This window comes from Syzygium oleosum, unplaced genomic scaffold, assembly GCF_021117445.2.
Source record: "Syzygium oleosum isolate NSW1041296 unplaced genomic scaffold, Sole_v2.1 Sole_v2.25, whole genome shotgun sequence".
NCBI lineage: Eukaryota > Viridiplantae > Streptophyta > Magnoliopsida > Myrtales > Myrtaceae > Syzygium > Syzygium oleosum.
The window spans coordinates 4,482,871-4,506,621 of NW_026607509.1; the positions used below are offsets into that span (position 1 = coordinate 4,482,871).

The 23,751-nt window shown below is 42.0% G+C and overlaps 2 protein-coding genes across 2 annotated transcripts; one reads left to right on the forward strand and one right to left on the reverse strand.

Moving 5' to 3' along the window:
* The first annotated feature begins 3,715 nt into the window (after window positions 1-3,715).
* LOC115690974 (peroxidase 66) lies at window positions 3,716-5,669 on the forward strand. The gene is made up of 3 exons (XM_030617494.2): window positions 3,716-4,130; window positions 4,212-4,400; window positions 4,934-5,669. Exons 1-3 carry the CDS (start codon window positions 3,912-3,914, stop codon window positions 5,495-5,497), a joined length of 972 nt encoding a protein of 323 aa, XP_030473354.1. The 5' UTR covers window positions 3,716-3,911; the 3' UTR covers window positions 5,498-5,669.
* An 87-nt stretch (window positions 5,670-5,756) lies between these two features.
* Window positions 5,757-8,145, reverse strand: LOC115690975 (uncharacterized). The gene is made up of 4 exons (XM_030617495.2): window positions 7,917-8,145; window positions 6,798-7,045; window positions 6,214-6,427; window positions 5,757-6,034 (listed from the first exon to the last, which is right to left on the reverse strand). The coding sequence occupies exons 1-4, from the start codon at window positions 8,103-8,105 to the stop codon at window positions 5,912-5,914; spliced, it is 774 nt and encodes a 257-aa protein (XP_030473355.1). The 5' UTR covers window positions 8,106-8,145; the 3' UTR covers window positions 5,757-5,911.
* Window positions 8,146-23,751: the final 15,606 nt, after the last annotated feature.

Genomic DNA, 23,751 nt, shown 5'->3' on the forward strand with positions numbered 1-23,751 from the left:
GGCTGTTCTCTCAGCCTTTTTTCATTTCCCTTCCTTTTGTGCAGTTTGAGTTGAGGTGGAACATTACAAGAAACGAGGAACGCGACCAGCAAGCCTATGCTGAAACGCTAACATTTCTAGGAAACGACTCATCAGTTCAATTGCTAAATGTCGATTCGTGCTTTCGCTCCAATCTGTGACCGCGATTTCTTGATTTTTTTCTCAATCTCGCACTCTGTTTTCCGCTTTTCCTAATCTCCACATTAGCGAGCACTGTTCTCGAAGACGAAGAAAAGAAAGAACACGGGGATACTAGGAAATGGGATTAGGTGAGGGAACTGTCTCTGCACTTGGATATGGGGGGGGGGGGGGGCCCACTTTTAGGCAGGGCAAGATACGAGGGAGGAAGAGGAACGTGAGTGGCTCTTTGTTGTCTCGGAGCGTGGGCCCCGGCCACGAGTCGTCTCATGTGAGGGTCGCACGTGTCCCGATACACGTGGGCCCCCCTAATTTATTTTTTTTCCCTCGCTCTGTGCTTTGCGGGGCGGTCCCATCCGTGCATGCAGGCTTTTTGAAGGCCCGGCCGACGCGTGGCGGCCTCTCGCGACGCTTTCTCGTGGGGGGACGGCTCGACCCGGTGCGTGCCAAGTCAGCACATCGTTTAATGCGCTCCCCACCCCCTCGCCCCCCAGGCCCCGGGCGCGCCACGTGTCTTCCCTTCTTTCGAGCAATTATTGCATTCGTTCAGTCCAATTTGAACAACAGCTTTGCTCCTGCTTTTTTTTGTTTTTTTTTATAAAGAAAGATAGATATTTATATATCATGATAATACTCAACGGAAATATAAAAAGAGCCTTGCAAATCTTAAATAACTGCGTAACCAAACAAAAGTGGGAAAGTAAATAACAAAATACAGTCTGAAGCTAGAAGCACTCTCGTCTCTCAAAACTAAATCTGTCATCGTAAACGATCGACGGCAAATTACCAGATTCAGTGATGAGCATATATCGAGGTTTCCCCCCTTCATTTGTAATGGATTGCGTTGCAAGTCCAAGTTCAATGTTTTCGTCATCATCGCCGTGCAGAGACACTAATATAAATGAAATGTTGAAGAACACAAACACTAATATAAATGAAATGTTGAAGAACACAGATCAAATACTAGTAAGAAACTATTAAATCTATATTTAGATTTAGTTCGAGAGAGTAAAATTAAATCTAAATTGCGAGACGAGAGCGACCTAATTTCAGAGAGGCTGAGGACTTGCGTTACGAACATCTTCCTCGGTGACAGCCGACTAGATGACTGACCAAATCGTCTCGACGTCCACTCATAATTAACTGCAAAAATTGGTAATAAAGTCCCCGAAAAAATTGAGAGAGAAAAGAAAGACAGAGCTACAAAAGAGAGGAGGAAAAGAGAGGAGAGGAGGAGACAAAGAGGGAAGAGGGAGGGAGAGAGAGAGAGAGAGACAGAGGGGGGTCCCTCTCTCTTCAGGGACAACACTGCGGAAAAGCGGCGGCTTCAAGGGAAAGGAGAAGAAACCATAACCTAGGGAAAAGAATGGAGAAGATGACTATAGGGAGAGCTTTGCTTGATTTGTCATAATTTGCACTGGAAATGTTACGATCATATTCTTTATTGATGAAATCATAAGCTATAATATACTACAAATTATATCAAGTATTTGTTTAACAAACGATCGAGTGACACTTGGAAAATTGTTTAAAAAGCCTTAATCCTATTATACATAGACCAATTCAATCTTGAACATTTCAATTCATGTCCATTCTGTTATAAACCTTTCGACGATTTGCCAATTTAGTCTAAATATCCAAGTATGACAAGTTTTCAAAAGGTTTAGGATTAAATTGACGCAAGAAAAGTATATGACTAAATTGGTACAATTGAAAGATTATGACTGAATTAACATCCGTACCATATGTTTAGAACTTTTTGGAGAATTATCTCGATCGACACTTATTAATATGACTCAGATAGTATGTATTGCTATCACGAGAAATGAAAAACGACTACTGGGGGTGTGCAAAAGAAACTGCCCAGACCGGATTGAACCGACCGGTTCTGGGCAGCTCCCGGGGGTACCGGTCCGGTTCCATAAAATTGGAACCGATGATTTTTGGTCAAGTTCCTAGTTTCAAGGGTGGAACCACTCACTTAGATCGGCCATACTTTTTTTTTTTAATTATTTCTTAAAAATCTTTACAAAAGCCCTAAGCCTTCTTTTGTTTCCTGTTTGGCTATTTCCTCTCTAGTTTCATGCTCGTTCTTTCCCTTAGCCTCTCACGCTCGCTCTTTCCCGAGGATCCCTGCTCAGAACATGTTGAAGCGATCGGCTGTACTTTGATTCATCTCAAATTCGCCCTACCGTCTTCAAACCAGGTAGGGACCCTCATGATTAAATGCTTGTCCTCCACCTATTTAAAGGATGACCGGAGCTCGGTTTCTCTGGTTTTTTAAGTGTTTGGTGTCCAATTGAGTTGATTTCTTTGATGTTGAGCATTTCTTGATGATCGTTTGGAATAAGTCTAGGTTAGAGTTCTAAAAAATGGTCGACATCTTCTCCTCGCTCCGTGCTCACCACATGCTCAATGAAATGCTTGAACCAAACTCGTGAAACTTGTCTCTTTGTTGTGTATTCGAATAGGTTGGTATATGTTTGTAATGATGCTCAAAGGAAGTTGTGTTCCTATTTAAAGAAAATATTTTGAATCAAAACAGTTGGATATTCATCTCATATTCATTTTCAGTTCATCTATTTCGCATTCACTTTTCTGCTATTCAAGTTTACGGCTGTATGTCTTGGCATTGCCTTGATTCTGTATTCTCATGTGTCCTGGTGCTATTCGATGGTGGCTGGTGGTGGCCGTTAATGTGGCAGGGGCGGTCCAATACTTGAAATTTGCCACAATTATTGTGAATCCACCCATTTCATTGGACCGCTCGGGAACCAGAGCTGATTGGACGGTCCGGTCCCAAGACTACGCGGTCCGATTCCTAGTTCTAGAAATTGGGAACCGATTCGCCTTGTTTGGTTCTCGGTTTCGGATTGGGAACCGATCATCCCTAATGGCTACTTAGTAAAGCTTGTATCTATCGTGCAAAGTATACTGCAATCGGGTCGTGCGTACTCCTAGTCATGGACTGGGCGGACCACTTGAACACAATCTGGCTCAAAAGCACAACCTGGGTGGGCCGTCATTCTTTCATGGGCCTTGGACTCGCCCACTTTAGTCCGGTTAGGCCTGCCCCGTGCCCAAGATCCCCTCGTGATCCTCTCACGATTCTTTAATTAGCCCAGATTAATGATCGAATTCTATATGTCCTGATTACATGCATTTCATTATTTTTATGGTTTGGGTTTTGGGAACTCCCTGTAGCTCCAAACGCAAGTTTAGAGTTCTTTGAGTTTGCTCGTGGCCAACCAGTACTGAAAATGAATATCAATTCATATAAAAGAAGAAGGGCAGTACAGCATGGGGTGAGTACTGCATCTCTCACCAACCGTACGCCTCTTAAACCAACTTGATAGGGATAAGCCAACAGGAGAAGAAGCATCTATGATCTCTCCCTTTTTTGCTTTACAACATACGAAACATGAGCCGGTTATTGTGATTTCGCGAGTTAATATGAACACACATATGTATATTTTTTATTCTCTAAGATTGGAACTGAGGTGGAGATATAGATGCTTGGTCTTAAAGTACACCAAAAGCCGTTTTCAACTTATACAGGGCTTAATTTTATTTTCCTACATTGAGTGACTTGAAAGCATGTATGAAATGCCCGCGACATCGACATCAACATCCCAGCACCTGAACATGTGTTCCTTCGTTATATATACTGCTTCGTCCAACCATAAGTCCACCATATACACATCCAGGACATTTCTTGCTTTCGATACGTCGATATGGCTGTTCTTGTGCCAAAGGCTCGCTCTCACGTGATTATCGCCCTCCTGCTCGTGATGGTTTCTGTGTCGAAAGCCGTACTTGATGCCCATTATTATGACCAGACATGTCCTCAAGCTGAGAAAATCATATTGCAGGCGGTCCAAAATGCCACAAGGCACGACCCCAAAGTCCCCGCTCGCCTCCTTAGAATGTTCTTCCATGACTGTTTCATTCGGGTATGAACATTTACAAGCTCATATGCAAAAGCTCTCTCTCTCTCTCTCTCATGCGTGTCATTGGATGCTGCATACACACAGGGATGCGATGCGTCGTTGCTGCTTGGCTCTACTCCTGGAAACCAAGCAGAGAAAGATGGTCCTCCTAATATCTCGGTTCGAGCATTCTATGTGATCGATGATGCCAAAGCAAAGCTCGAAATGGCATGTCCACACACAGTCTCTTGTGCTGATATCGTTGCCATTGCAGCTAGAGACGTAGTCACCATGGTAATAGCCATAACTCCCCTAGCAAGTGGTTTTTACCTCACGATGCGCCTTCTGTGCATGATCATTCCTATATACTTCTCATAATGATTCTGAGCTTTATTCTAAATCTGATACAAAGGCATATGAAGTTCGTTTGATTTCTACCTTGTTCATTAGATTAGTTCTAGCACGTTCGCAATTACTCCGTAGGATTCACTCAAGAAACTTCAAACAACTTGTTATTGATGTATTCCAGCAACAAGTCAGTCCAGTAAACTCGACTATCATTTTGGAAAAAGCCTAGCTATCACAGTTTTAGAAAGTCGAGGTCTATGAAAATAAACCAGCGAGCCCGAGAGAAATAGGAAAAGAGTTTCAAATGGCTTCCCATCTAATTACTGTATTCTGTGGTCTTGTAGTTATCATTTGATTCACTTGAAAAGTTACTCCCTCGATAAAGAAAAATTACGAAGTTGCTCCACACATTGAAAAAATTTCTAACGCCTCGGGATAGCTATTATGGCATAATATTGGCTACTGTTTTCATTGTTAAGGCTGGAGGGCCATATTGGAACGTGCTGAAAGGCAGAAAAGATGGAAGAGTATCAAATGCTTCAGAGACGGTTAACTTGCCGGCGCCAACCTTCAACGTGACCCAACTCCTTCAAAGCTTTGCCAAAAGAGGCATAGGCCTCAAGGACTTGGTCGCGCTATCTGGTGGCCACACTATAGGCTTCTCACATTGTTCTTCTTTCCAAGCCCGGCTTCGTAACTTCAGTTCGACTCACGACGTTGATCCGACCTTGAACCATGCATTCGCACAACAGCTGAAGAATACTTGCCCTAAGCCGAACAGAGACCGAAATGCAGGACAGTTTCTGGATGCCACTGCATCAACTTTCGACAACAATTACTACAGAAGACTTGTGGCGGGTGAAGGTGTGTTTGGGTCGGATCAAGCACTGTATAGTGATTACAGGACAAGGTGGATGGTAGATTCGTTTGCCAGAGATCAAAGTCTGTTCTTCAGTGAGTTTGCAGCTTCTATGGTAAGACTTGGAAATGTTGGAGTGCGAGAAATTGGAGAAGTGAGAATAAAATGCAGAGCGGTAAACTGAGAGAGAGTTTACTTTATGAAGCATGATTTGCCAATTTCTTTTGTTTCCCATTTCTGTGTTTGTTTCTGATTCAATAAGAACTAATCTTTGTTGATGGTGTAACCATCACATAAGGGTCGATCTTTGTTAATTGCACAAGCATCACATGAAATACTTCATTTTCAATTTTCAAGCTAACAACGCTTTGTTATTATATTCATCAATCACAATCCGATCAAACTTATTATTTATAGGAAAAAAATGGGATCAAATCGAAGAATAGTGGGTAAGGAAGAAGGTACAAAATGATCAGAATGGTAATAGCAGATACAGTACACTTGTGAAAGATGACCAAGCCCGCTTCACCAAGATATACGTATCTATGCTTACATATCTTTCTATGTGATTGTTAAAGGCTTGATCAACTAATTGAACTCAAGCAAAAGCTACATCAGAACGAAAGACATACTTGACCCCCTTCATCACATTGCGGGCTTCATGAAGCAGACACTTATCACCATGTATATGAAGTAGAGCCATTCCTTCAGCTGGAGCGACCTATAGAGTTAAGGTGGAGATAAATCACGAACAGTAGACCAGGACATGGAATAACAACCCCCCCGCATATTTGAGGATGCAACACGAAGAATGCCACAAACAAAACGGGGCAAAGACAATCTTTATTGTATGAATCCAAAAGAAAAACTTCAAACAGAGAAAACACAGAATGGATATACCTCAGCCACAATACCATTTCTTGAATTATAGAAGACAGTTTCTCCTCCAACCAGCATCTCTGAAGGAGAATTACTACGGTTGCTTGAACCATTCTTGGCTTTTGACTTTGAACCACCGCTTAAGTAAATTAGTAAGGTGTAGTGGGTACGTTTTCCTTCACCAAGATCAACACTTTCATCAATATGTCTTCCAAATCGTTGACCAGCCTTGTACCTGATGCGTAGGCAACTCCAACAATCAATGAAATCAAACTTTACAGGTACTGATAACAACTATTTTCTTTGCCAGCTTTTACGGCTATTAACAGAGCGACTTTCAGTTCACACTGTACAATTGACTGTGAAAAGGTTCAAATCCGATCTAAGCATATTCAGAAATAAACCAGCAGTGATGTGATTTGAAGCAGAAATCAGACCTCAAATGCACAAAACAAGGGAAGTCGTTTTCAGTTTACCCCAGATTGACGACACTGTATTCTTGCCAATTCAAAGCCTTGAAAAAGTTAGCCAATGGGTGACTGATGCATCTATACATGGAAAAGATACAGAATGCGGTTTCGGTAATGCTATAAAGCAATACAAACCTGTAAAATCTGATATTTGGATTCAACCCAACAGCAACCCTCCCTCGAATTTTGATATCAGAGAATAATTTGTTAAGTCCAGATTCCCATATTGCATTTGCAAGCAAGGGATCGGTGATAGAAATTCTATCATTGTCCCTGTAAGCTTCGCCTTTCGTTGGACCAAGGCTTCCTTGGTGAACAAAGCCAAAGGATTCAACAACTTTTACAAATGCATTAGATTCAGCTGGAGTTAAAAAATTCTGCACCTGAAATCTTAACCATGAAAGAGAAATCACGACTCGAAATACACGTTCATTCTATATGCAAACACATTTTCTTGTAAATTAAAATAATCGGTTCCATGTTGCTTGGATCGTATGCACGAGTGGGCCTAAAAACTAAGTCGCCGCACCCTACTTGTAGTAGTGATGCGACAATCAACGTTCTCGTCCTAAACCATCTCAACATATGAACCACCATGCAGAAAGCTGTGTGACAAACTCGTGCACTGGAAGAAAACAACTGTATTCTCAGATTAAATGCAGAAAAGATAGTTGACCCTTGATGTGGAGCTACTCCAGTGGAAGCTGCATATATGAAATTCGAGCAGAGTTATGGAGACCGTGTGAATATTTTCTCGAGATATGATTTAGATAGCAATAAGTCATCTTATTATCTAGACAAACCAAACAACCAATGCAGTCTGCTAAAAGAATCAATATATCTAGCTGCCGACTCGATACGTCCATATCAGGCTCTGCCTCTGGCTAACCATGACTAGCTCTATTATACCTCATAGCTGTAGAAATTACGTGGTTTCACATAATCCTACTTTCTTGAAAGCAACATTCAATTGATCCACCTTCTCAACAACCCTTTTCCGCTACAAATATGCACAAACACCTCACAGGCAATCAGCAGTTGCCTCCTCAGAAACCACCGACACTCAATGAACACGTTCCTCAGAGCATCGTCCCTTCCAAAACGGATCCCAAAACGACACCAGAGGAACAGTTTTTTCCAATCCACAAAAGCGAGTATATCTGGACATATACCGGACCGGAAGCACTGATTACGGCACGGCAACAGACATGGAGCAGAAACGCTGCGCAAGAGAGCAAGAGGCGGAAGACGTACGGTGAAGAGATCGGTGTCCTTGAGGCGAGTGATGTGGAGATCTTGCTTGGGCTTGACGAGGGGCCACTTGGCAATGGTGGGTGATGGAGAAGGTTTCGTCTTGCAGCTTCTGGCCTTGTCTCTACCGTCTCCCATCTTCCTCTTCCTCTTCCTCTTCGCCTTCGCCTTCCCCGTTTCTTCTTCTACCATTCTCCAGCTGATTGAATTTCCCCAGATCACAAATCACATTCCGTCGCAGGTCCGATTGATGACCCGGTCCGATCGCGGGTCCTCGGTGCTTCGATGGGCCGAATATTGGATCATGTCAACCCAGACCCGCCAGTTTTTTGTTCTCTCTTTTTTTGGGTCGAAATTGTTGTTTTGATTCAACTGGTAAAACCAGAAGGGCCTAACATAAGTAGGCTTTCGTATACGGAAGATCCCAAAGGGTTTGGGGGTGAGGAAATCCCGGTTCAGTGCTAGTAAATTTCTCCCGTAGGTTTCGGCAAACCTAATTCGTGACGGACTTGGCCTCTTTAGGAATGTGTAGTATCCGAATATGATCACAACAATCGAAAATAAACACACAGGCCGTAGTACCTGAATGTCTCCTATCCATAATTCGATTCTTGATAAGCCATGTGTCGAGGGGATGTTGAGTGATGAATGTGACCAAACTTCCTTTGCCCATGGACATAACCAGAATAGATGCCATGTTGTCTCTGCATCGCAATCCTTGCGCACGAAACATATATATTGGATTAGGTACAATTCTCTTCCTGAATAAATTTTTCTTTGTTGGTAGTCTGGCACAAAGACCACGTACTTTAGGAGTTGTTTGCACGTTCCAAACATCCTATCATAAATTGCATGTTGAAAGGACGATCATTCTTGATTTCGGTTGGGCTTGTTCTACTTTTGATTGAACGTTTGCCTGACTGAGTCCCTGTCTAGACTAACTAACTGATCTTTGGCCGCTTGAGGCCTCACTAAGACTGTAAGGATTTCTTTAGCAATTTGATCATCAAAACTATTTTTCACAAGTTGTGCATTCAATGGATTTTCCTCCTTGTTAATCAGGTCAGCCACAAAAATTGTGGCTTATCGCTTTGAGCAAGACCTCTTATCACTCATCTTTTCTACCATTTGTCTTAGATAATTCTTAATTGTCGTCCATCACCTACAGACCATTGCACTGAGTAAGAAACAAATGCCCTGCCCATTAACAAACCAAGCCCAGGAAGGGCGTATCGCTTTCTTCGTATGCCAGAAATCTCTCTTCGAGGAAAATAAATTCCTTTTAACAGCTTGCTTTAGAGTGATGATGGGTTTTGGGTTAATCTTCAAACTTGTTTTGCCAGCATTGCCTTATTAAAGGCAATCCAATCTCCGATGCCTAATTCTCCCCCATTCTTCTTAGCTTTTAGAATATCTCGTTTCTTCCGATGTAGATCAGATTTGGCTTCATTAGTCTTCTACCAAAAAGAAGCAATATTTCCGCTCAATTGTTTTGCAAATGGAGACCGAATCTTAAATATGGACATACCATACTATGGTAAGACTGGTATCATAATTTTGATCAAAATCTCTTCCAGCTTTAGGCATCAATTTCTCCTTCCACCTCTCTAACTTTGCACTCTCTTTGCCCAATATACATGCAAACATATCTTCCTTAGATACTCCATAATATGACGGAATTCCCAAATATTTACTAGTTTTTTCAAACACCAGATCTCTCAATTAACTGGCCATATTCTCCTTTAAGTTATGAATACCGATTCAATACTACAAATATGTTTTGACATTCCTGTAACTTCCCATCTAAGAAGAAAATTGAGTCATTTGCAAAAAAAAAAAAAAAGAGAGACAAAGAGGGACGCCGCCCGTTTAATTTATTGCATTTGATGTTGTCAACATCCACTACGTTCTTGATGAGGGAAGAGAGTACATTAGTCTTTAGAATGAACATTTAGGGGATAAAGAATCTCCCTGTTTAATACCCCTTGACGGTTTGAAATACTGTAAGTGCTCCCCATTGGATTTCACACTAAAAAATATAGTCATTACACATTGCATAATTTATATCACTAACTTCCAACTTCCAACTTCCAACTTTCTTCTTCTACTTTCGTTTAAAATCTTGCGAGTGAAAGTGGAGATTCCACCCCTTGTGTTATTAAAGCTTTTATCTCAATTTTTCAAGTGTCAACAAGGTGAATTATTAAAATTTCCATTACTTTCTACAGTGGATTTTTGTCGTTCAAAGACAAGAATTGTTGATTTTCTATAAGGTAAGTGAAAACTCTAGGATCTAAGTTAGATTGATCTACTAAGTACTTTTAACTTGATTGGTTGATAGTTGTTAATTTTAATTTCGCTTGAATTTAATGATAAGCGTGAGCAAGTCTCAGTAATGTTGTGTTGAGATATTGTGATGATTTGACTCGTCTTGATGAGTTCTTACATGCTTAAAAGGTATTTCAATGATTTCCGTGGGGTGTGGTAATATGTTGGATGTTAAAAATGTGAAAATGACCAAATTGGGTTTGAGAGTGTCATTTTCGTATTTCGATTTACCAGCTGCTGCTCATATTCACCATATATTCATTAGTTATTGCTAATATTCACCAGCCGTTGTTTTTATTCACCTTACATTCACCAGCCACTACTTATATTCACTTTATATATACCATCCACTGCTCATATTCTCCTTATACACACTTGCCGCCTTATACACAATGGCCGCTGCTCATATCCACTTGCTGAGTATAATCACATACTACTCATATCTGCTTGCCAGTTATACTTGCTTGTCATTTCTGACCCAGTTGTTTGACTAAAGTCTTTTATTATATCGTTATTGGCATGATGAGAAATGAAGGATGGTATATTTGTTAAAGTCCGTGTAGTTATTTGTTTATCATTAATTGCATGGCCAAAAAGGACAAACCATGAGGGCCGATATGGGACCGGCCAAAGCGGACAATACCTCAAGTAAATTAATCTATGGATGACAAAATGGGACTCCCTTTGTTATGTGTGTGGTTTGAGGATGAACCAGGTGGAAGTTGGTTGGCTTGTAACTATTCGGTCCGATGAGGGCAGGGAGTGGTCGCCGAGGCCAGAGGGCTCGAATAAGGAGCGGTCCTGGCAGGCTTTTAGGATGACAAAGGAGGCAGAAATGAACTGGATTGCATAACGAACAAGAGGAGAGCGTGTTTGGTATGTTGAGGGAGTGTTTAGGATACCTCGTAAGTTGAGATGGATCATGGCCACTAACTCGTATGAACTCACATGAGCGTGTGTTAGTGACCTTTTGGTGATGAGTATGAACTTACTTATGTATATCAGGAAGTACCTATGAGTATGTATATCAAGAAGCTTCATGACAAGTATGAAATATATATTCCCTGTGTATAGTGTTGAACCACTATGTGATACTTGTACACCATGAAATAATATGCCATTTGCTTGCATTTGAGTGAGTAATTTTATGCAATGTTGTTATTTATTTCAATCGGCATATCATGATAAAAGAAGATAATGCATATACTAATGCACTCGTTATACATGGTTATTTTTTTATTGTTTTGAAGTCATGTTGTTTGTTGGTACCAGATTGAGTTGTAAGCCGATCTCCTACTTTAGATTTAGAGATTTTATTTACTGGGTTTCGGCTCACCCTTTATTTTTTTTTTTCAGAATTATAGGATTATCTCAAGGGAAGAGATGATGCCGAAGGCCATCAACCGTTGAGTTAGATGGTGGCTTGGTTAATGTTTAGACTCGCTTTTGGGTTAACATGTGTGTAGTGGTGCTAGTTGACTCGACCTTCTTCTCAAAACTTTTGTAATGTGTCGCATTTCGTTTGAATAATGTATCAAGATGGTAACTAGTGATGTTAAGAAGTATAATTATATTAATTAAACTCGTGTGATCTCTTGTACGGGATGATGTGGAAATTTTGTGGTGCTTCAGCAAGCTATTAATAATTACGAATTAAAATTTGGAAAAGACATGTGTCGCGCGTGACGTTCTGAAGCGTTGTAGAAAAAGTTACTGAACAAAGTAAGATGACATTCATTAAGGTTTTCATTTGAAACCACATCATCTATAATTACAATTTCATTTTCTGACCAAAGCTTGCCTAACCTTTTACAAAGTGAGGCCAGTTGTACATCCACTTCATGATTTTTTTTTTCCATTAGAGTACTTCAGAGAAAAATCACCAGCAGGTAAAAAGACATAAAGCTCCGGATGGGGAGAAAAGCACAGCTGACAAGAGAAGAGCGGCTGATTGTTGACACATGAATTTCGCTTACAAGTTTATCGAGCATTTTTTTTCAAAGAAACAGTGATTTGGAGGCTTGACAAGTGGACTTCCTGATATCTGTTTGGTCTAAAATTTGTACACAAGGTACGTCAACGTCTTGACTTACTCCCCTCAAAATGTCAGCCAAATCAGACAAATGTATGAGCGCGTACTTGCCGTTTCTGCACCACTGTGCAGTCTGCTTTGGTGAACTTGCTTTTGCACTTAGCCTAATCCAAACTCAAAAGCCCATCAAGGCCCGACCCACCAAGGTTCAAGAGCCCATGGGCGCCCCATCTCTCTCAGCTGCCGTGTGTGCAGGGCATCCAAAAACCCTAAAAAAAGAAAATCCCATTTTCTTCCGAAGGAGCCCACGAATTCCAAGTCTTTCTTTCTCCATTTCTTTTTCCTGCCCGCTGCATTTTCACCTTCAAAGTTTGGCGTTGGTGTCTTCATCTTGAACTCTTCACTTTTAAGCTCTTTGTTTCCCGCTCCTCCTCCACCTCTTCAAACAGACCTCCTCCATCTCTCGACACCTCTCGGTGACATCCTCCTTCTTTCAAACAAGGTAAATATCCTTATCTTAGTCCATCTTATATTAGTAGTCGCCGAGGATCCCCAGGTCAGTCTATAGTCGAAAGTCGGAGTATCGTATACTTGCTTTGCCCCCACGGGTATCGCAAGTCTACTACTTCGACCTATGGCTCGATGAATCGTGTCTGGCATCCTTAGAGTTTAAGGTTCCATCATAAAACTTTTGTATATGGTAACATTAGGCCTTAGTTTGCGGTGGAGTTGCTAAACTTTTCCTCGCCACAAATATCTGCGATTGTCTGTCCATTTGTTTTTGTCATCTTCCCTTGTTTGCCCCGTTTAAATACTGCTGGTGCTTTGCCGAGAGTCCCCATGCATGGTCATTTGTTTCCTTGCTAGATTGATTTCATTTAGTTTTTATTTTAAGCTTGTTCGAAAGCCTTCTCTTACTCACTTTGCTGGCCTTGTGCCACTTTTTACATTTATCTCCTTATATTGGTGTGTAATATGCATATTTTAATGTTTAAGCATGACCAAATGTGTGCCTCAAGCTTGCCTTCTATGGTCTTGATTTGCGTTGTAATACCTTCAGTTTTGCCGTGATGCATTGTGGGAGAAATATTAGCTTCAGTGGGGATGTTAAAAAAAGAGAAAGAAGAAAAAAACAAAGAAATGGAATGGAACAGAGAATTTGGTGATTTTAAAATGAGAAAAGAAAGAGACGTGACTCTGGTGGAATTGATAAAATGGAGCACAGAAATTGATAAAACAAATGTAGTCTTATTTAGATTAGAATCGCATTTAGGGAATACATAATATATGTTTGATTAGTATTTTGTTGCCGTTAGTTAGCTAGTCTTTTTATGTCATTTGGTTTTAGTCATTATGCGTCTAGCTTAGGGTAACCGCTCATGGGGGTCGTGTCCCAGAGTGTCATGATAAGGCTATGTTTTGCTATTCCCCGATACGGCTCGGGTTTTCTATTTCTGTACTTTATCTCATCTCTTTCTTATAGCATTGTTTGTGATTGTTGCTTATTTGATTGTGCACTTATGCATGGTCATGGTTTAGTGTCTTAGGCTAATAAAAATGGACGAAAATCGCATGAATCACTTAGAAGGTAAACCAAACGAGTTTATACACCGAAATGGCATTAGTTTGAACAACTAGCATAATCATATCCCCCACCTTAAATCTCTAGTTGTCACGCCCCGAACCCCGCGGGCGCACGACATCCCGCTATGGTCGTTATGATGCGACGACCCAGGACTCGTCGCCGACCCTTTTCTTTTTATCTTTGAATTACGCAAGCGGAAACGATAACCAACACAACAATCGCCAGACAATAATTAAATCAGGGATAGCAGAGGAAAACCAGACATAACAACAGCCATTTTAATAATCACTTGATTAACCCCTGGGAACATACTTACAGGCCCACTCCGGGCGTTTTCACAAAAGCCAGCAAAAGACAAAGGTTAGGGTTAATCTACTCCATCCAAAAGATCAGCTTCCAGGCCTAACCCTCAAGGACCAACCAAAAACCGCGGTACTCCACACCGCATAAGAAGCAACGACAAGCTAAGGTCCTGAAAAAGTTTTAACAACAACAAATGAGATAAAATCTCAATAAGTTAACGGCCTAAGCCCCGCTTAGGAGGCCAACTCGCACGGGGGTCCCTAAACAGGCGAAACGGCGACAATAACATCATTAACAACCACAGGCATCCTCACCTCGCCTTGGTACACACGTTGATGAAATGCATATGTCACATACTCGAAGCATTTAACGAGATTTTCCATGCATTAATGCAACACAGCGTGCGTGTCTCGATTATAAGGCAAAACCCGCTTGGGCACGTCCCATACCATGCCTAGCAGCTTTCTACCCCATAATCAAGCACTATGCATCACACGTATTCCAATTATTACGCCTGGGGCCACCACACATCAAGCGATACGCAGCAAGATGGCGGTCTACCGGTAAAACCGGGCTCCGTCCCGCCCCGTCGGGCACGGCTACGTCAAACGATACACAGGATGACGGCATTCCAATACGGCAACATCAAACGATACACAGTAAGATGGTATCCCGTAAGGAGCATCGAGTCCGGCCTCGGGCCGCGACAAGGCATCCGGGGTATCGGCACTCCAGATTATCCCCAGGCATCCGATAAATCGGGCAACGTCAAGCGATACACAGCAAGACGGCTTTAACGTGTGACCACACGAGCACACAAGCATTCCGGCCAATTATTATCTTCTCAATTAGCCCATGCATACATGAATCGTGCTCTCCTCGATGTCATACAATAATACCAAGTGGCCACACATGCAAACAGTCAATCAATTCTTTCAATCTTCGATATCAAACACGAATATCAACCACAAAGTATCACTAACATTACTTGGCATAACAGAATAAAATAATTTAATTCCAAAAGTCTCATAAATTTTCCACAGAAACTTTCGATCAAACAATTTACCATAAAATCAATTTAATACGACAATACGAGGCAAAATCGCCAACATTCAAGCTAGAAATCATAATTTGAAATTATAAAATTTTCCGAAATAACAATAAATTAAATTCGGAATTAATTAATTACTAATATCCGAAAATAATTTAATTTTCCAAAATGTCAAAATATTTCCTCGAATCGAAATCATTCAAATCATTTCCTAAATACGCCAACTTATACGGCGAAAACCAACATTGGTATCACAATTTGACGCTAGAAATTTTCCGAAAATAATAACATTTAATTTTCGGAAATTAATTATTTAATAATAAAATATTAATATTTAATTCGGAATTAATTTATTAACTAATAAAATAATTTTTAAATTCCGAAAATAATAACATTTCATATAATAATCAATAACAATAAACTAAACATAAATTAAACTACCCTAAGCAAGTTTAACGCCCTAAACACGGGATTAGGGGTTAACTTACTCGGCTAACGCCGGCGACGACGCGAGGACGACGGCGGCGACAAGGGCGGTCCGCGGTGGCTTCCGGTTCGGTTTCGGCAGCCGGCGGAGCGCGGCGAGGGAGACAGCCGCTGTGGGGGCTGCTCCGGCGGCTGGGATTGCGGCGGTGACGGTTGGAGGTGGACGGCGGAGTAGGTTCCGGTGAGGTGCTAGCCGGCGGCGGACAAAAGGTCCAGGCGGCGGGGGTGGCGCAAGGCCGGGCCGGCGTTGCGCGGCCACAAACAGAAGCCAGAAACAGCCGGCGTCGGGAGGGAGGAAAAAGGGAAGGAGCTGGGGTGGCGCGACGGCGCGAGGCGACGGTGGCTGGGCCGGCGAGGACAAGCCGGCGTCGGTCGGGGAGCAAGAAAGAGCAGCAGAATAGTCGTCGTTCGGGAGGGGCAAGCCAGCGAAGGAGAAGAAGAAAAAGGGAGAAAGAAAAAGGGAAAAGAAAAGAAAAAGGGGAAAAGAAAGGAGAGAGAGAAGGAGTGGGTGGGGGTCAGACGCAGCAGAGGGGAAACGTGCGGGCAAGGGGTTTCGGCGCGGCAGAAGGAGAGAGAGAGAGAAAGAGAGAGAGAGGATAATAATAAAAAAAAATAACTTCATTCAAATATTAAATGCGATCCGATGGCCCAAATTCAAAACCGAAAACAATCTACCGGTCTAAAATGAGCCTCGCATATAATAAGAGACAAATGCCAAATTAATTAAACACAATTATAACGAGGGAGGTCTACTTGTCCAAATTTGTACCCGGTCGAAAATTCACTTTTCCACTATTTCTGACAATCTCGATGTTGGCCACGACCCGATCGACACCGTCCAATTTATTTCGTCCTAGAACTCCGAGAAATTCGACACCAAAGTTTGGGCTCTAAATAACGGCTAAATTCGATCGAGTGCGATTCTAGTGAAATCTCAATTTTAAAAATAATAACCGGGAGTGATCAGTTCCCGGGCGAGATTTTACTATAAGCACACTGACGAATTACACGTTTTATAAATCCCAAAAATCGGTCGAAATTCGGAATGTCACAACTCTTCCCCCTTATAAAAATTTCGTCCTCGAAATTTACAATCCAACCCAACTATTCAAACAAATGGGGGTATTGGTGTCGCATCAACTCTTCGATTTCCCACGTGGCTCCCTCGGTCCCATGATGTTGCTACACTACTTTGACAAGGGGAATCGTTTTGTTTCTTAATACCTGCTCCTTCCGATCCTCAATTCTCACGGGTCTTTCCACGTACGACACTCTGTCATCCACGTCGATCTCTTCGTAGTTCAAAACGTGGGTCGGATCCGGTTCATACTTTCTTAGCATAGACACGTGAAATACATCATGTACTTGAGCCAACCTTGGTGGCAATGCTAGACGATATGCCAACGCTCCAATTCGCTCCAAGATTTCGAATGGTCCTACATATCTTGGGCTTAGCTTGCCTTTCTTGACAAAGCGCGACGTCCCTCGCATTGGTGATACCTTGAAGAACACATGATCTCCGATTTGAAACTCCAATGGTCTACGTCGCCTATCTGTATAACTTTTCTGGCGACTTTGGGCAGTCCTTAGCCTATCGTGTATCACCCTTACTGTATCAGTTATAACTGGTATCAACTCCGATCTTGCCAACTTCCGTTCTCTTACCTCGCCCCAGTAGACAAATGTTCCATAAGCCCTTCCATATAAGGCCTCAAATGGGGTCATGTTAATACTTTTCTCAAAACAGTTGTAAACAAATTCTACTAGATGTAACTTCTCATCCCAATTATCCTTGAAATCAATCATATATGCCCGCAACACGTCCTCTAACACTTAAATCACCCGTTCTGATTGTCCATCCGTTTGTGGGTGGAGTGCACTACTGTACTGAAGTTTTGTTCCTAGAGCCACTTGGAGACTCTTCCAAAAATTTGAGGTGAAACTTGGGTCTCAGTCCGATGCAATGGTCACAAGCACTCCGTGCAGTCGCACTATTTATTTAACATATAAGCCTTTATACTTTTCAAATGTATAGTCCACTCGCACAGCCAGAAATTGCGCAGATTTAGGCAATCGATCCATTATTATCCAAATAGAATCGTGATTACTTGACGTTCTTGACAATCCTTGTACAAAATCCATAATAACAAGCTCCCATCTCCATTTGGGAATTTCTAAAGGTTTTATCATATCTGCAGACTTATGGCGTTCGGTTTTCACTTGCTGACACGCCAGGCACTTCGAGACGTGCTTAGCGATATCAACCTTCATTTTACTCCACCAATAATGTTGTCGAAGGATACGATACACTTTTGCTTTTCCCAAGGTGGATACTATATCTTCTCCTATGCGCTTCTAATGAAATATCATTCCTAAGTCCTTCCTCTTTAGGTACATGGAGACATCCATGAAGTCTTACTATTCCATCCTTCGATACTTGAAAATTCCGATCTTTCTACCTTCTGCTACTTCTTTGCAAACCTTTGTAATCCCAAAATTTGATTACTGCATTATTCTAATCCTTTACATAATCTCCGGTTCAATCCTAAGTGCAGCCATCACACTCGTCAGCTCATTCATATCTAGCTTAGACTCCAAATTTGAATTTTTCTTAAGCAAATTCCATTCCCGATTAATCATATTCACCACCGTCATTGAAGATTTCCGACTAAGAACATCCGCTAGCATTTTCGCTTGCGTTCCAACCAACAATCTACCTGACCTCGAATGTATTGCATCTTTCATATCCAGCATGATCTGAACTTTCAGAAACCATAAATGAATCTATCAAGATCTCTATCATCTTAATTACGACATAACCTAAGAATACCTCTCCTTCCAATTGGAGATTCACGAAATCAGAATATTAAATCAATGGCTAAAATACTTCCAATCATAATACTTAGAAAAAGATCAACTTCTTCAAATGTCGAACTCATTATCTCCCAAGCAATTGACTGTATTTGTCTCCATGAAGTTTGATACCGCCTGAGTAAGAACTTGTCTTTGATCACTATTTGAAAGATCGACTCTTAGACATGAGTGACTATCATCTTCCAAATCATCAAAATAAGATGTTGTCCTCAATTCCACATAACTTAACGTGAATATTATTACTTAAATGATCATTACCTAATTGAATAACTTCAGCTCCTCAAATCTCCCAAAGGTAAAAACTTACCTATATTCTATTCAATATTCCCCAAGTTCTAAACCTCGAGAATCATCATTCAACTTATCACTTCTAATATTACAACTTAAGCATCCAGCCATTTTCCTTTAAAGAGGGTACAATCCTTATCCTTTAATTCCACAAAACTGGTTAAAATCAAGTTGGATCCCACAATCATGAGGAACATGCCTATCACTTCAACCTATAAATCACAAGTGAATTTACACCACATGTAACAACTCAAGCTTATAACTTCCAAGGTCATTACTTATCATACTAAGTATCTTCATCAAGACTTTGGATATAGATTCTCTTTTCCAACAGGAGATCGCAGTCTAACTCAATCAATCATAACTTAGTTTTCAAATCATAACTTACTTTCTATAAATCATATCTTGGCCAATTCATCTAGTTCCACCAATAATCAAAACTCATCCATCTCATTCGAAGACCTTTGCGGATAACATCCAAACATCCAAAAGATCAGTGCTCACCATCAGAGCTTAAAATTTAAACTTAATACCTCTAAAATACATCAATCTTGATGCAAAATAACCAATACTAGCATCCTTGATTCCTCTGCCAAAGTGTCAACTACAGTTGCCAAATAGCCTTGGCAACCCTCATCTAACATCCGAGTAACCTTAGGTGACGAAATCAAAGGGATCGATAGTCCTCCTCGATTCCCGTCAAACTCAAATCCAACGCTTCCTATAGGCTCAAACTGAATCGTCTTACGATAACAATTTACTGTGGCTCATTGCTTGGTGAGCCAATCCATCCCAATAATCGCACCGAGGTCAAATATCGTCCAAATAATTAAATCTATGTTGTCTTTACGACCACCAACAGATAACTTACAACTAGCACAACCAACTGCGGACACTACGCTATCCTTTAAAGGGGCAGAAATACTATAGACCACTCTCAGTAATTTCGGATTTAACCCCACTAAGTCCACAAATTGCTTAGCCACAACAAAGGCGTAGATCCAGGATCAAACAAAGCGTAAGCAGCATGGTTGTGTAACGAGACTATACCTATAATTATGGTAGGCGAGTCTTCCGCCTCCTTCCTCGCGACAGCATAGACCCTTCCTTATATTTGGGGTCGGATCAACAGGTTTGGTGAGACATTCCTAGCAGGTTGTCCTACCTGCTGCACTGGTCCATGCGCTCCTGCGGCTTGTTATGGACAGTCTCTTACATGGTGGCCGTGCTAGCTACATCTTAAGCGAGCTCCCGTCTTCCCTAAGCACGGGGCTGATCCACGGCTCCTATGATAAAAGCGGCACACACCATTTGAATTGAATGTCAATTTCCTCATACTACCTTTCTCGTTAGGAGGGCTGGGAAACCTATTCCCTGTCATCAACTTCTTCCCAATCCAATGATTATCCTTGTTTGGCACAAACCATGATCTAGACGAGGCTGCCGTCTCAGCCAGGTTCCTTTCAATTAACTGTGCCCTCTCATACAACTCATCATAATCCTTCAAATTCTGGGGCACCAGTGGGTCTTAATATCGGGCTTTAACTCATCCCTAAACCTCCTTGCTTCCCAATTCCAAAAATGAATTAGGAACCATAAACAATCCGTTGACAAACAAGAAATCTAATAACCAAGCACAGACACATAATGTTTTCCTAACTTACTATCCCAAAACCCATCGCACCTTATCACTCCAGGTCTCGACCGAACTTGGATCGAGCTGACCTTGCTCTGATACCAATTCGGACGGGGATGTCACGCCCCGAACCCCGCGGGCGCACGACATCCCGCTATGGTCGTTATGATGCGACGACCCAGGACTCGTCGCCGACCCTTTTCTTTTTATCTTTGAATTACGCAAGCGGAAACGATAACCAACACAACAATCGCCAGACAATAATTAAATCAGGGATAGCAGAGGAAAACCAGACATAACAACAGCCATTTTAATAATCACTTGATTAACCCCTGGGAACATACTTACAGGCCCACTCCGGGCGTTTTCACAAAAGCCAGCAAAAGACAAAGGTTAGGGTTAATCTACTCCATCCAAAAGATCAGCTTCCAGGCCTAACCCTCAAGGACCAACCAAAAACCGCGGTACTCCACACCGCATAAGAAGCAACGACAAGCTAAGGTCCTGAAAAAGTTTTAACAACAACAAATGAGATAAAATCTCAATAAGTTAACGGCCTAAGCCCCGCTTAGGAGGCCAACTCGCACGGGGGTCCCTAAACAGGCGAAACGGCGACAACAACATCATTAACAACCACAGGCATCCTCACCTCGCCTTGGTACACACGTTGATGAAATGCATATGTCACATACTCGAAGCATTTAACGAGATTTTCCATGCATTAATGCAACACAGTCGCGCGTGTCTCGATTATAAGGCAAAACCCGCTTGGGCACGTCCCATACCATGCCTAGCAGTTTCTACCCCATAATCAAGCACTATGCATCACACGTATTCCAATTATTACGCCCCCTCGGGGCCACCACACATCAAGCGATACGCAGCAAGATGGCGGTCTACCGGTAAAAACCGGGCTCCGTCCCGCCCCGTCGGGCACGGCTACGTCAAACGATACACAGGATGACGGCATTCCAATACGGCAACATCAAACGATACACAGTAAGATGGTATCCCGTAAGGAGCATCGAGTCCGGCCTCGGGCCGCGACAAGGCATCCGGGGTATCGGCACTCCAGATTATCCCCAGGCATCCGATAAATCGGGCAACGTCAAGCGATACACAGCAAGACGGCTTTAACGTGTGACCACACGAGCACACAAGCATTCCGGCCAATTATTATCTTCTCAATTAGCCCATGCATACATGAATCGTGCTCTCCTCGATGTCATACAATAATACCAAGTGGCCACACATGCAAACAGTCAATCAATTCTTTCAATCTTCGATATCAAACACGAATATCAACCACAAAGTATCACTAACATTACTTGGCATAACAGAATAAAATAATTTAATTCCAAAAGTCTCATAAATTTTCCACAGAAACTTTCGATCAAACAATTTACCATAAAATCAATTTAATACGACAATACGCGGCAAAATCGCCAACATTCAAGCTAGAAATCATAATTTGAAATTATAAAATTTTCCGAAATAACAATAAATTAAATTCGGAATTAATTAATTACTAATATCCGAAAATAATTTAATTTTCCAAAATGTCAAAATATTTCCTCGAATCGAAATCATTCAAATCATTTCCTAAATACGCCAACTTATACGGCGAAAACCAACATTGGTATCACAATTTGACGCTAGAAATTTTCCGAAAATAATAACATTTAATTTTCGGAAATTAATTATTTAATAATAAAATATTAATATTTAATTCGGAATTAATTTATTAACTAATAAAATAATTTTTAAATTCCGAAAATAATAACATTTCATATAATAATCAATAACAATAAACTAATCAATAACTTATACCCTAAACACAATTAATTAACCACTAACCCACAATTAACACAAACTAAACATAAATTAAACTACCCTAAGCAAGTTTAACGCCCTAAACACGGGATTAGGGGTTAACTTACTCGGCTAACGCCGGCGACGACGCGAGGACGACGGCGGCGACAAGGGCGGTCCGCAGTGGCTTCCGGTTCGGTTTCGGCAGCCGGCGGAGCGCGGCGAGGGAGACAGCCGCTGTGGGGGCTGCTCCGGCGGCTGGGATTGCGGCGGTGACGGTTGGAGGTGGACGGCGGAGTAGGTTCCGGTGAGGTGCTAGCCGGCGGCGGACAAAAGGTCCAGGCGGCGGGGGTGGCGCACGGCCGGGCCGGCGTTGCGCGGCCACAAACAGAAGCCAGAAACAGCCGGCGTCGGGAGGGAGGAAAAAGGGAAGGAGCTGGGGTGGCGCGACGGCGCGAGGCGACGGTGGCTGGGCCGGCGAGGACAAGCCGGCGTCGGTCGGGGAGCAAGAAAGAGCAGCAGAATAGTCGTCGTTCGGGAGGGGCAAGCCAGCGAAGGAGAAGAAGAAAAAGGGAGAAAGAAAAAGGGAAAAGAAAAGAAAAAGGGGAAAAGAAAGGAGAGAGAGAAGGAGTGGGTGGGGGTCAGACGCAGCAGAGGGGAAACGTGCGGGCAAGGGGTTTCGGCGCGGCAGAAGGAGAGAGAGAGAGAAAGAGAGAGAGAGGGGATAATAATAAAAAAAAAAAAACTTCATTCAAATATTAAATGCGATCCGATGGCCCAAATTCAAAATCGAAAACAATCTACCGGTCTAAAATGAGCCTCGCATATAATAAGAGACAAATGCCAAATTAATTAAACACAATTATAACGAGGGAGGTCTACTTGTCCAAATTTGTACCCGGTCGAAAATTCACTTTTCCACTATTTCTGACAATCTCGATGTTGGCCACGACCCGATCGACACCGTCCAATTTATTTCGTCCTAGAACTCCGAGAAATTCGACACCAAAGTTTGGGCTCTAAATAACGGCTAAATTCGATCGAGTGCGATTCTAGTGAAATCTCAATTTTAAAAATAATAACCGGGAGTGATCAGTTCCCGGGCGAGATTTTACTATAAGCACACTGACGAATTACACGTTTTATAAATCCCAAAAATCGGTCGAAATTCGGAATGTCACACTAGTTGCGTAAGAAGTGCGATATTATCTCGTATTTCACTTATCTTCTAGCCGGCTCCTAAAAAGCTAGTGGCGATCTCAAATTAGGATATAACTCTCGTAAGCTAATCAACTAAAATGACAAAACCCACCATCTTGCGAGATAAGGATTTGGGAGAACTAGCATCAATTGAGGACCGTTGATCCACTTTCGACATTACCATTAAACTAGCTTCCCTGAACCCTGCTCAAGAAGGGTCAAGGGTTGCGACACTGATTCAAC

What these genes read in the sequence shown, in the direction of transcription:
- LOC115690974 (XM_030617494.2), top strand. Translation starts at nt 3,912, where the DNA reads ATGGCTGTTCTTGTGCCAAAGGCTCGCTCTCACGTGATTATCGCCCTC. An exon ending in TCCATGACTGTTTCATTCGG is followed by an intron (nt 4,131 to 4,211) that starts GTATGAACATTT and finishes GCATACACACAG; the next exon opens with GGATGCGATGCGTCGTTGCT. An exon ending in CTAGAGACGTAGTCACCATG is followed by an intron (nt 4,401 to 4,933) that starts GTAATAGCCATA and finishes TTCATTGTTAAG; the next exon opens with GCTGGAGGGCCATATTGGAA.
- LOC115690975 (XM_030617495.2), bottom strand. Translation starts at nt 8,105, where the DNA reads ATGGTAGAAGAAGAAACGGGGAAGGCGAAGGCGAAGAGGAAGAGGAAG. An exon ending in CCAAATATCAGATTTTACAG is followed by an intron (nt 6,428 to 6,797) that starts GTTTGTATTGCT and finishes CCTACGCATCAG; the next exon opens with GTACAAGGCTGGTCAACGAT. An exon ending in GAAATGGTATTGTGGCTGAG is followed by an intron (nt 6,035 to 6,213) that starts GTATATCCATTC and finishes TTAACTCTATAG; the next exon opens with GTCGCTCCAGCTGAAGGAAT.